This window comes from Apis cerana, linkage group LG14 (genome assembly GCF_029169275.1).
Source record: "Apis cerana isolate GH-2021 linkage group LG14, AcerK_1.0, whole genome shotgun sequence".
Lineage (NCBI taxonomy): Eukaryota > Metazoa > Arthropoda > Insecta > Hymenoptera > Apidae > Apis > Apis cerana.
In genome coordinates this window covers 638769-650577 of record NC_083865.1, presented here as the reverse complement: position 1 = coordinate 650577, position 11809 = coordinate 638769, and the positions used below count along the sequence as shown (strand labels likewise).

The following is an 11809-nucleotide window of genomic DNA, read 5'->3' as shown; positions in this document are numbered from 1 at the left end:
TATGTACTATATATGTTATATTATTTATTATGCTTATTATTATATTTATGATAAATATAATAATAAGTATTATGATTACACGAAACATGATTATATTATCATTATTATTATACTATTTCTCGTCATTGTCGGCATTACTTTTATCGTTGAAAAACGCTTTTATTGCTATTGTCAACAATGTCAGCATTATAATATTATTATATTTTTTACAAATAAAAAATATCCTCTATGAAATGGGATAAGAAAAAAAATTTAATCTTATTAGATAAATTTACTACAATTTTTTGTGTTGAATTGTCAGATTTCTTTTTTAATTTAAATGAATACATAAATTGTATAAATTTCATAACTTACATAACATATTTTTTTTTTCTTTGTAGTATAATATGATAATTTTTTAAATATATCTATAATATTTATTTTATTATTAAGCGATAGATTCTAATCTTAGCAAAGAATTATTGTAGTTAGTGAATATCTAATGAAAATTGTTACATGAATAAGAGAATCTCGATAAAATATATATTACTGGAATCTTTTTTTTCTTTCTTTCTCTCTCTTTTTCTTTTTTTTTACATAGCTAACTGATTTTTTTTCTTTCTTGAAGTTGTTTAACCTTTGTTTCCATTTACTTTTTTTTCATTTCATTTACTTTCGAAATGTAACAAATTTAAAAGTAAACATCATAAATTAAAAAGAACCACAGAAATAACATTTAGTAGCTTATATTCGATTAAGAAACATAATGGAGGTTAAAACTGTCACAAAAAATAGTCATATGTCAAAAATTAAAAATGTCTTAAATTCAAAAGCATCATTTGTACCGAATATCGAAGTAATTACGAAGAATGTTTTTGTACCTGTAACGAAAACCATATTTACCAAGAAACGAAGTGATGCAATACAGAGCAATATTCCTAAGCGCAAGACAGAGTTTTATAAATTATGTCAATCTAACAACGGCATAACAGTATCATTGTTGAAAAAACCATGTTGTCTTCCGGTAAAAACATACATACAAATCTAGTAGTATATTTAAAATATCTTATTTTTCGAAAATGAATTTTTCTTTTTATCTGTTTTCTGTTTAGTTTTCTGTTTTTCTAAGTTTTCTTTATTTGCTTTTTCTTTCTTTCTTACTTTTTTCTTTAATTTTCATTTTTATGTATGCGTACAAGATTTTTTTAGAAAAAAAAAAGTAAAGTAATTAATATGTAATGTTAATGATTTCAGACTAATATAAGTAAACATGAAGTAAAAATGTCAAAAAAACGATCGCATTTAATTGACAAAAGTTACAGTTTTATAAATGATCAATCCAAAGAATTCTCTGTACGATCGCAAAATAAAAAACAAATATTAGTATTTCCTTCGTCAATTTCTGATTTGCCTTTGACTTCATTTTCTAAATATCAATCTTTTTCCAATAAGAACATAGCTAAATCGAATAAATTGAAGAAAAATGATAAAACTAATGGAAAATTATCAATTGATGGCATTAATAATATTTTGTCAAATCTTTCAAAGACAAATAATAATAATAAAAAATTAAAATTACATAAACCGAAGAATGTTATTTATACGTCACAATATGATTCTAATCGGACTAAATGTTTTTCTCCAAGTTCTAGCGAGAAGATATCTGAAAACAATATCTTAAATAATTCAATTATATCTAACAATACTTCAAATATTTCATTAAGTGCTACAGCAATAACAGCAACAAAGAAGAATGACAGAACTGAAAAACAATGTTTCTTTGATCCTTATTGTGATTCTGTTTTAAGAAATGTCGGTGTAACCATAAGAGACACAATTTCTAATACTATTATTAATCAAAGAGAAGAATCACAATATCCAATGAAATGCATTGAATCGAATGCTTTTAAAGAAATTCGGTGTTCAATGTTTCATCCTCCAACATCGGACAATTTTTCAGAAACAAATGAGACAGATGTAATAGAAAATATGCATAAAAAAATTTTATCTACGCGTAATTTTGAAAATAATTCTCGGGAAAATATTGATTATTCAATTCTATCATTTCTTACAAAAAATCGATCTCGACTTCAAAATGATACAGACTTGCACAAAAATGATCGTCATTCTTGTAAAATAAAATATTCGTGGCAGGTGATTGGTACAGGTTCACAAACGTCACAAACACTTTTGGACAGTTTAGTTAAAGAAAATACTCTTGTCGATGATGAACCAATTTGTAATTGCAGTATTAAATATTCTTGGCAAATCATTGGAATTGCTACACAAACTGCTCCAAGTGATTTCACTACATCAGAATGTCGTTCCGCTATTTCACTTTTATCTGCGAAAACGAATACAATTCATCATACTAACAAAGAAACTTATACATTACCAACTGCTACAGTTTGGCGAAAAGGTAAAAGATATATTATCTTAAACAATCAATGTTTGCAAACATCTGCTCATAAAGAAAGTCAAACAATTTTTACGGAACTGTATGAAAAATATCACGATTAAAAAACTTCGCGTTTATATTAAAAATATAAATAAAAATGAATATATGAAAAATATAAACAATATTATGTTTAATATTGTAAATCTTATTCAATTTTTATTACATCATTTTTGAAATTGAACAAAAAATTATTTATTTCATTTTAGTTTCTATACGTACAATAAGTATTTCATATTAAAAAAGTGATATATATTTTTTTGTTCGAGATTAAGAATTTTGTATTCATCTGTATACTTCAATTAGTTGTATGATAATTCAAATACGAAAAACCTGCAATTATATAAAGATAGCAATATAGTTCTAAAATTTATATGAATACTTAGAGTTATATGATAAAAATGATAATAAAGATATACATATGTTTATAATTTTCATGTTAATACTTTCATAGGTCATTAGTATTATGCAATAAAATGTTTAATAACATACAATGTCAATTGACAAAAATGTAAATACGCATCTTATTTTATTTATTATTGCCAAATGTTATCCAGAACATCCTCTACATCCACAATGAATACATTCCACTATTCTGCCTTCTTCAAGTTTGCCTTTAGGTACTCGACAAATACAATTTGTGCCAAAATTAGTGTCTCTGGTTTGTATACAACGTAAACAACATAAGTTTTCATATCCCACCTTTTTCCACTTCGCTATCAAATTCTTATCTGCTATATTTTCATTCAGACAATAATCATACAATTCTGGAAAAAATAATAATGAATAAATGAAATAAATTAAAATAAAAATAAATTGAAATAAATTAGAAAACGATCTATATATTTTTACTGACCACGACTTATAGCTTTCCGTCTGTAATACAAATCATATATATATCGTGATTTTTGATGATGTATTTTAAATATAGGCCATAAAGATTCTTGTTTGCGTTTGCCTTCATGAGGTTCCGTTTCAGCTGAAATCCAAATATAAAATAATTCAAATTAAAAAATTGTATAAGATAAAAACATTTCATTTCTAACCTAATTTTCTAACCATAACCTTTATTTCTTTTTGTATCATTACCTTCTCGCATTTTCTGTTCTAATTCTTCTAATGTTGGTTCAATTAATTCCCAACCATCTGGCGGAGGTTTTTTACTTCTACGTACTTTTGGCATTTTTAATTCACAAGAAAATAGCTTTTCAAGAAAATATAGCGTCGGCAATGTTATATATGAACACGATAAAATTGAAAATGTAAACACTAGTGTCACTACATATGCAAAAATCAAATTTAAATATGTATATATACAATACATACCTCAAATACGTATCTCATTAATCTGTAATCAAATTATTAAATCGAAAATATAAATAATAAATATATTATCTGTATATTTATATACAAATCAGAAATAGGATGAAAGGAAAAAAAATAAAAAAATAAATTTAAAAAAAATATATTCAAAGGCAAAAAATTTATTAATATATAATAGTTTATAATTAAAAAAATATAATTCATAAAAAAATATCATTTGATATAAAAAGATGTTTAGAAATACTTTTTTCTATAATTAATAAAATCTAATATTTTTAAAGAATTTTGATTAAAATATATCATTTTTAATTCTAATAAAAAAATATTCTGAATAAATGAATACTTTAATCTTCTGATAGCCATATATCTGATGTACAATCACCTCCTGGATAACTAAAAAAAAATATTATAATTATTATTTTGAAATTTTATATATATAATTATATATATAAAATAATTAAATAATTAAATAAAATAAAATAATTAAATATAATAGAATTCAAACCGCATTTCATGTGCAAGTAAAATATCATCTTTCTCTATGCCGAAATCTACCAAAAATTCATCATCGAGTTTTAAACCTCCATTTCGAATATCAATGTCCAACTTGACCATGGTTGAACCATTTCTAATAAATAATAAATTATATATATCATTATACATTATATCATAGAGATGAATAAAATTTTAACGGTTGAAGTTAAGAATAAAGTTACTTTAATAATTTATTATTTAAAGCATTGAATAATTGATAATTATATCAAATGACGAGGTTATAATATGAAAAGTAGATCAAGTATAATAGTTATGAATAAATATTATGCATTTTAAAATATTAAGTAAAATTATTATTTAAAGAAACTTTATTCGAAATTTTAATTATTTTTACTTATATATGTGTATATATATACATATATATATATATATATATATTTAAATTACAATTATTTATTTACATTATTGTTAGTTTATTATTATAAAATATAAAATAATTATAAAATTGTCAAAGTTGGTAAGACTGATGGATAAATATATAAGAATAAAACAATAAGTTATACAAATATATGTATGTACAAATTTTAAATGTAAATATTACAATTTTTTATTTAATATTAGAAAATTTATTTAAAATTTTTTAAAATTATTTTTATATATAATATATAAATTAAATATAATAAGTATTTTTGAAATTGTAATATCAAAAAAAGAGCGATTTTTTAAAAATATAGAATAAATTTTATTATGTGGCTTTTTCGAAAAAATCAAATTTAAAAATTTATTGTATATATTTATACATATCCAATAAATATATATACTTTGTTTATATCACTATTTTTATTAATCAATATCAAAATTATTAACTATACTTTTCATTATAGCTTGTTATATTAATTGTTTAATATAATATAATTATCACTATCTAACTAAAATATCATGAATTAAAAGATAATATTCAAGTACTTGAACAAATAAAAAATTTTAAAAAATTATTATCAATTCATTTCTATAATTTCTATAATTTATTAAAATTTATAGGCAATATTTTTAATATTTATTTATTATTAGCTTTTATTTTTTTTAAATTATATTTAATCTTTCTTTGCATTTTTTGTAAATTTAGATAATGCAATCGTGATTAAATAGATCGAGAAAATTAAATATGAGATTATCATTCAACAAATTTTTAAATTTAATTTTTTTAAAAACAGAGTTATATATGAAAATTGTATTCTATATTTTCAATTTAATTTTATATAAAAAATTATCTTTTTTTGTATACTTTTGAGAACTCTCTATATATTTTTGTTTTGAAAACATATATATCATTGTTTTTTTAAATTTTCTTATGTAATAATCTTCTATGAAAATTATTACATTATTTATATTTATATTCAAAATTATATTTGAGATCATTATTTTGTACATAAAAATATTTATATATTATGTCAATGATATAAAAATATAAAATATAAAATATTTATCACAGTTCATAAATTTATCACAGTTCATAAATCATGTTAATAATTTCTTTAACAATAATAATGATAATAATAAAAATAACAATAATAATAATAATAATAATAAGAATAAGAATAAAAATAAGAATAATAGTAGTAACAGTAACTTATTCATATAATTAAATTAAAATATATTATTATAAAATAAAATATTATAAATAAAATATCTTTTTCCTGAAGTGATTAAATAATGTGACAATATAATATTCTTTAATTTTAAATTCATTGTTCAAATAAATCATTGTAATGAAAAAATTCTTTATGCATTTATAAAGACACAATAAGAGCTTTATATTCTTTTTCATTTCATTTTTATATACAAATTAAAAATAATAGCCGAATGTTAATCTTATGAGTATGAGTATATATAAAAAGTAAAGAAAAATAATAATTATTACTTATTAGAAAAAATTGAATAAACTATTGAATAAATTATAAATAAAAATTAATCAATGCTTTAATTTATACTTGACATGCTCAGGATAAAATTGTTGATCCCATGGCTTAAAAATGGAAGTGGTCACATATAAACGTGTTCCATCGAGACTTAATTGAAGCATTTGTGGAGATCCATAAAGACGTCGGCCTTTTATATAAATTGGAGCTGGTTGTTCAGTAAGTTCGTTATCTTCAATTATACGAATTTTTGAATCATTTAAAATTGAGCCACCAAGAAAAATTTGACCAACTAATTTTGGTCTTTCTGTATCAGAAATATTATATTGTCTAATATCTCCATGAAGCCAATTTGATAAATAAAGATATTTATCATCAAGACTAATCAAAATATCTGTTATCATTCCTATATATGCAAACATATAATAAAAATAAATGATAAATAATTATTTTAATAAAAATTATTACAAATTGTTACATATATTGAAATGATATAATAATAAATAATAATAATAATGATTCTATAATATTGTTATAAATATTATTATAATATTATATAATATTCTTATAAAATATTATTTGAATTTTATTTTATTTAAATTGTTGTTATTTGTATAGATAGAAGTATATATATATACCTGGCATTTGTGGAGCAATCCATCCTTCCACTTGTTTATTAAGAATTTGAATCACCTTTTTTGCAGCCCATTCTCCATTTGATGTTTTATAAAATTTATATACATTTGAAGTAACCGCACATCCTACAAATCCTTCGCTAGATTTTGGATTATGAAGAAATCGTATTTCAAGTGGCGCAATTCCATCTTCACCCAAATTTAAAACTTGTTTCAATTTTCTTTCGTTCCATGAATAAAAATTTAAGCTTCTTCCATATATTGCTATTATATAAAATATGGAAAAAAGTAAAAGTTTTATTTATTAAATAAAAAATAAACAAATAAGGAAATAAGCAATAATCGATAAATATAGAAAATAATAATTAACCAGAATCAGCTATATCAGTTGTAGTATAGCCTTTTTTGAAAACTCTAGGTACGCTCCATTCAGATGCAACGAGTACGTCATGATACGGTTGATACCAAAAATCATAACCGAATGCTGCTTTTTTCTCTCCTATGGTCCAAGTACCTTTCACTTCGAGTGTTTCTGCATTAATGCAAAGAAATTCACCTATAGCATCTCCATTTGGTTTACCCATTGCAGAAATCAAAATTTCACCAGTTGGTAAACAATGACTTGTATGTAAAGTTGATATCCCATATTGGTTTACTTCTATCGAGCTTAATACCTTATTAAAAAACAGAATTATAGTTATTTCTATTTCTATTGAAACATTCTTTTATATAAAATATTAAATTTAAAATTTATGAAAAACATTGAAATGACATTATAATGAAATATGCATAAAATTTTCGATTATTTATATTTATATATTTATATAAAACAATAATAAAATATAATCCAACTTTTTTGATTGATGGAGTTCGTTCAGAGCTTGTATCAATGAAGTAAACACGATCGGACATCAAACATGGAAGTATCAGAGTATCTCGTTTTTGTTGTTTATTATGACAACTGCTACAAATATTCCAACCAGAATGATGTAATTCGTCACCAATGTGAGGCATTCGTAATTTATGAATAATCTATAAAATATTTTTTGTGATCAAGTTTTAATATATATGCAAATTTCTAATAAAAATTTCCATACAAATATTATATATAAATATTATTGTGTTTTTCATTAATTCTTTTATATATGTGAAAAATAAAAATTTTATTATAATTTATATCTTATATATATATATATTATATTAAATATTCATTTTATATATATTGTATTATATATATAAATTATATATATATATATTATTTTATTATTATATTATATTATTTTAAGTTTCAGTTTTGTTCGATTTAAAATAATATTTGTTATAATTAATAATATAATATATTTCTTATATTAAACATATTCGTTTTTACGCAATGTTAAAATTTTTTATTAATTTCGCACGTACATAATTTTTCATATACATAATTTTGAATATGAATATATACTTATATATTTGAAATATAGTATCTCACACTTATAGGAATATGTGCTTATTGAAATTCAACTATTAACAATTAAGATGACTTAGAACGTAAAATGCTATTTTGTAATGAATTGATAAAGCTGAAATATAGAAATATGACTATTATAAAGCGGCTATTTATATCATAACATACAATAATATGAAATATTGTTTAAAGTGATAAGCCTTTAGTCAAGTAACTAAACTAAAATAAAAAATAATTAGGATTTATTTTTCTTTCAAAAAAATATTTTTATTTATTTATTATTATTAAATATGGTAATTATTTCATTGTCTTATTGTTGATAAATTAACTTTCTTAAAACGATTAAAATCGTTAAAAAAATAAAAATAAATTTATTTTTTATGTTCTAAAGAAATGTCTTATTGCAAATGAAAAAAATTATTAAAATTTATTAACAAGAAAAAACTCTTAAGGTTTAACAACACATTTTCATATCATTGAAATCGACTTTTTTGACAAATTATTCAAGATTTTGGCAATTTGCATTGTATACTTTATTTATAATTTTTTCTACACGAATTGATAACAATTTAGTATATATATATTTTAATATGTAAATATAAAATACATAAATACTATACAATAAATAAATATAGAAATAGTACAAATTTGATGATTACTTAAACAATAGAATTATATGATAAGATAAACAATATAATTATTTATTTAGTAAATTTAATTATTTAATAAACAATATAATTATTTATATGATACTCTTAACTAATATACATGTTTTATATATTGGGACATTAAATAATTAATCTATATTCTTTGTAAGAGTGAATCTCTCTGTAAGAGAGATTTTAATCATCTTTCTAATTCTGCACTATACATATACATATGTGATTCTTGTAATGATTGTATTCCATCATAGTATGATTTGTTATTTTATTTTATATTTACAATATGTATTTTTTATATTATTAATTTTATGTATTTTGTAATATGTATTTTTTATATTATTATTTTTAAATATTGTTACCGAAATATAAACAAAGACTTGATATTTTATTATTTTTATCAATTATTTTTTATTTTAATTTAGTTTTTAATGTCTTTATTAAATACTAACATTTTTTTCATTCTCTATTAATTTTTCTTATACTATTGAAATAATGTAATATTCATTAAAATATAAAATATAATTAAATATATATAATAAATATATTGAATATATTAATATATATAATAAATATATTCAATAAATTAATATATATAATAAATATATTCAATAAATTAATATATATAATAAATATATTCAATATATTAATATATAATATATAATATATAATATATAATATATAATATTTATTAATAATATTATTATTTATATATTATTTATATATTTATTAATAAAATTTATCATACCTTACAATAATCTGTGCTATTAGGATCTATATCAACTGTGCATAGAACATCAGATTTATTTTTATCTGTATGAATACACACTACATACATAAGTTTCTCACGTGGGCCTTCGAGCATTGCTGCTTTTGGCGATCTATAACCAGGACCACTGCAATTCATAGTATCTAAAATATGATTGAATATATATATGTATAAAAAATGCGAAGTATTTGCTATTTTAGATATCTCATTATCATAAATATATATATATTTTCATTATTAAATCACATTTCATATAGAAATTTTAAATTAAGATGTACATTTTAACAGAAAATTTTAAATTTGTAAACAGATACATGATCTTTTCGCGTTTGAGCTATATTCATCGTATAATATCATTTCATAATTATATTATTATATATTTTCTTATAATATATTCTTATAATAATCAACCGACAATATTGTAAATTTTATGTTATTTAGTAATTAGAATAAAAAAATATAAAATTGAAAATTAAATATTAAATGAACAAAAAAAGAAGGAATTAATATATATCGTAATAATAAATAATGATAAATAAATATTATTATAATAATATTTTTCCATAATATAATAATAAAATTATAAATAATTATTTTCAATTTTTATTGAAATAAAATCAATTTTGACATACAGAGAAATATATATTTTTAATACGCACTTACCATGTAACGTGTCACTGAATATTGAAGAATTATCTGAGTATGTCTATCTTTAAATAATGATAATATTAGATAATGACAATGGAATTGGAGAAGGGAACTCCATGATATATTCCATATATAAATATATATACATGTTCTTACATATAGATATACATATACATATATCTGTTATATAATATTATTCAAATATTTTATTTATTATTATTAATGAGATTTAATATTTTATGAATGGAAATACAAATTTTATGATATATTATTATGTTATGTTAAAATAATAAAAATATTCAAAGATAAAAAATGAAACTTATAAATTCTTAAGATTTAACGAAAACGAAATTGAATTATAAATCTAATCAATGTATCGATGTGCGATATCCTCATATATTTTTACATATGTTATAGAAAACAATTTAAACAATTTTTGGTAATTATTTGAAATAGGAAAATCTTTATTAATTTCCATGATTTTTATATATTGTTGTAGAAATCAATATTTTGAAAACTTTTCTTTTATACGTTACCGTTACTTAATTTTAGTTTTCGAGATATTTGCAAAAAAAGATCTCTATTATTATTATATAGAATTTCTTTTATACGTTTATATTCGCAGTTGCGTGTGCATAACTATGTGTCACTTGTAATAATGATAATAAATAATTAAAATATAACAAATGAATTAATAAAAAATCTACTTGTTTATGAATTATGATGGGAAAATATTTCAAATCCAATGCTAAGAATATCTTTTTCGGAATGCAAAAATAAAATATAAAATAAAATATAAAATTTTTGAGCGATCTTAATTATAATAATTGAAATTATAACTATAAATATCAATAATAACATTTATATATTCATATTATATATTCATATTATATTCATATTATATATTCATATATTCATTGTCCGAAGGATTTAGAATTCTTAAGTTTAACATTGGATTTGAAACATTTGGATTTTAAGGTATCATAATTCATAAAGAAATAGTTTTGTAACATTATTATTAAAAATTAGTTTTGTTTTTGAAAGCTGCCTGTGCAATGTATTTATAAAAACAATAAATAAATGATAGTCACAGACGTTACAGTCAATTACAGATATGTATGTATAAGATTCTATATATTAGTAGCAATTTTTTTGCAAATATTTCGAAAATTAAGATTAAATAACAATTTTTTTTGTATTTTGAAAATTACTGACTAGCAAAAGAAAAAGTTGTTCAAAATTTTATCCTCTATATATTTAAAAATGATTAAAATTAAATCAGAAAATTCTATTCCGAATAATTATTCAATTTTCTATACATATAACTCAGTCAAAAGTTTTCTGATATTTGCAAAAAAATTGTTACTACTATATTGAACAATAATTAATTATTATATACATATATATTCGTGATAGATCGCGCAATCATCATTTACTATATATGTCGGTAAGATATAATTGTCATTTATTATTCAATCGA

General features: G+C 20.2%; 3 protein-coding genes across 5 annotated transcripts; 1 reads left to right on the top strand and 2 right to left on the bottom strand.

The window, feature by feature from the left end:
* Positions 1–660: 660 nt before the first annotated feature.
* Positions 661–3176, top strand: LOC107992557 (uncharacterized). The gene is made up of 2 exons (XM_028664188.2): positions 661–1003; positions 1234–3176. The coding sequence occupies exons 1-2, from the start codon at positions 746–748 to the stop codon at positions 2497–2499; spliced, it is 1524 nt and encodes a 507-aa protein (XP_028519989.1). The 5' UTR covers positions 661–745; the 3' UTR covers positions 2500–3176.
* On the bottom strand, positions 2605–3904 carry LOC107992575 (protein BUD31 homolog). Of its 2 annotated transcripts, XR_001764933.3 has the most exons (4): positions 3524–3904; positions 3291–3413; positions 2927–3201; positions 2605–2767 (listed from the first exon to the last, which is right to left on the bottom strand). XR_001764933.3 is itself a non-coding variant. In XM_017048527.3 (3 exons), the coding sequence occupies exons 1-3, from the start codon at positions 3756–3758 to the stop codon at positions 2984–2986; spliced, it is 576 nt and encodes a 191-aa protein (XP_016904016.2). In that variant the 5' UTR covers positions 3759–3904; the 3' UTR covers positions 2605–2983. The 2 variants fall into 2 exon arrangements, 1 of the variants encoding a protein (XP_016904016.2); XM_017048527.3 differs by having other exon boundaries at positions 2605–3201.
* On the bottom strand, positions 3899–10457 carry LOC107992564 (methanethiol oxidase). 2 transcript variants are annotated; one of them, XM_062085155.1, is made up of 8 exons: positions 10345–10454; positions 9661–9824; positions 7659–7838; positions 7177–7480; positions 6810–7070; positions 6244–6577; positions 4263–4385; positions 3899–4150 (listed from the first exon to the last, which is right to left on the bottom strand). In XM_062085155.1, exons 2-8 carry the CDS (start codon positions 9817–9819, stop codon positions 4102–4104), a joined length of 1410 nt encoding a protein of 469 aa, XP_061941139.1. In that variant the 5' UTR covers positions 9820–9824; positions 10345–10454; the 3' UTR covers positions 3899–4101. The 2 variants fall into 2 exon arrangements, with proteins under 2 accessions (XP_061941139.1, XP_061941140.1); XM_062085156.1 differs by lacking the exon at positions 7659–7838 and having other exon boundaries at positions 10345–10457.
* Positions 10458–11809: the final 1352 nt, after the last annotated feature.

What these genes read in the sequence shown, in the direction of transcription:
- LOC107992557 (XM_028664188.2), top strand. Translation starts at nt 746, where the DNA reads ATGGAGGTTAAAACTGTCACAAAAAATAGTCATATGTCAAAAATTAAA. An exon ending in AAAAACCATGTTGTCTTCCG is followed by an intron (nt 1,004 to 1,233) that starts GTAAAAACATAC and finishes TAATGATTTCAG; the next exon opens with ACTAATATAAGTAAACATGA.
- LOC107992575 (XM_017048527.3), bottom strand. Translation starts at nt 3,758, where the DNA reads ATGTATTGTATATATACATATTTAAATTTGATTTTTGCATATGTAGTG. An exon ending in AGAACAGAAAATGCGAGAAG is followed by an intron (nt 3,414 to 3,523) that starts GTAATGATACAA and finishes TTTGGATTTCAG; the next exon opens with CTGAAACGGAACCTCATGAA. An exon ending in ACGGAAAGCTATAAGTCGTG is followed by an intron (nt 3,202 to 3,290) that starts GTCAGTAAAAAT and finishes TATTTTTTCCAG; the next exon opens with AATTGTATGATTATTGTCTG.
- LOC107992564 (XM_062085155.1), bottom strand. Translation starts at nt 9,819, where the DNA reads ATGAATTGCAGTGGTCCTGGTTATAGATCGCCAAAAGCAGCAATGCTC. An exon ending in TTTTATCCTGAGCATGTCAA is followed by an intron (nt 4,386 to 6,243) that starts GTATAAATTAAA and finishes ATTATTTATTAG; the next exon opens with AAATGGTTCAACCATGGTCA. An exon ending in TTACTTGCACATGAAATGCG is followed by an intron (nt 4,151 to 4,262) that starts GTTTGAATTCTA and finishes ATTTTTTTTTAG; the next exon opens with TTATCCAGGAGGTGATTGTA.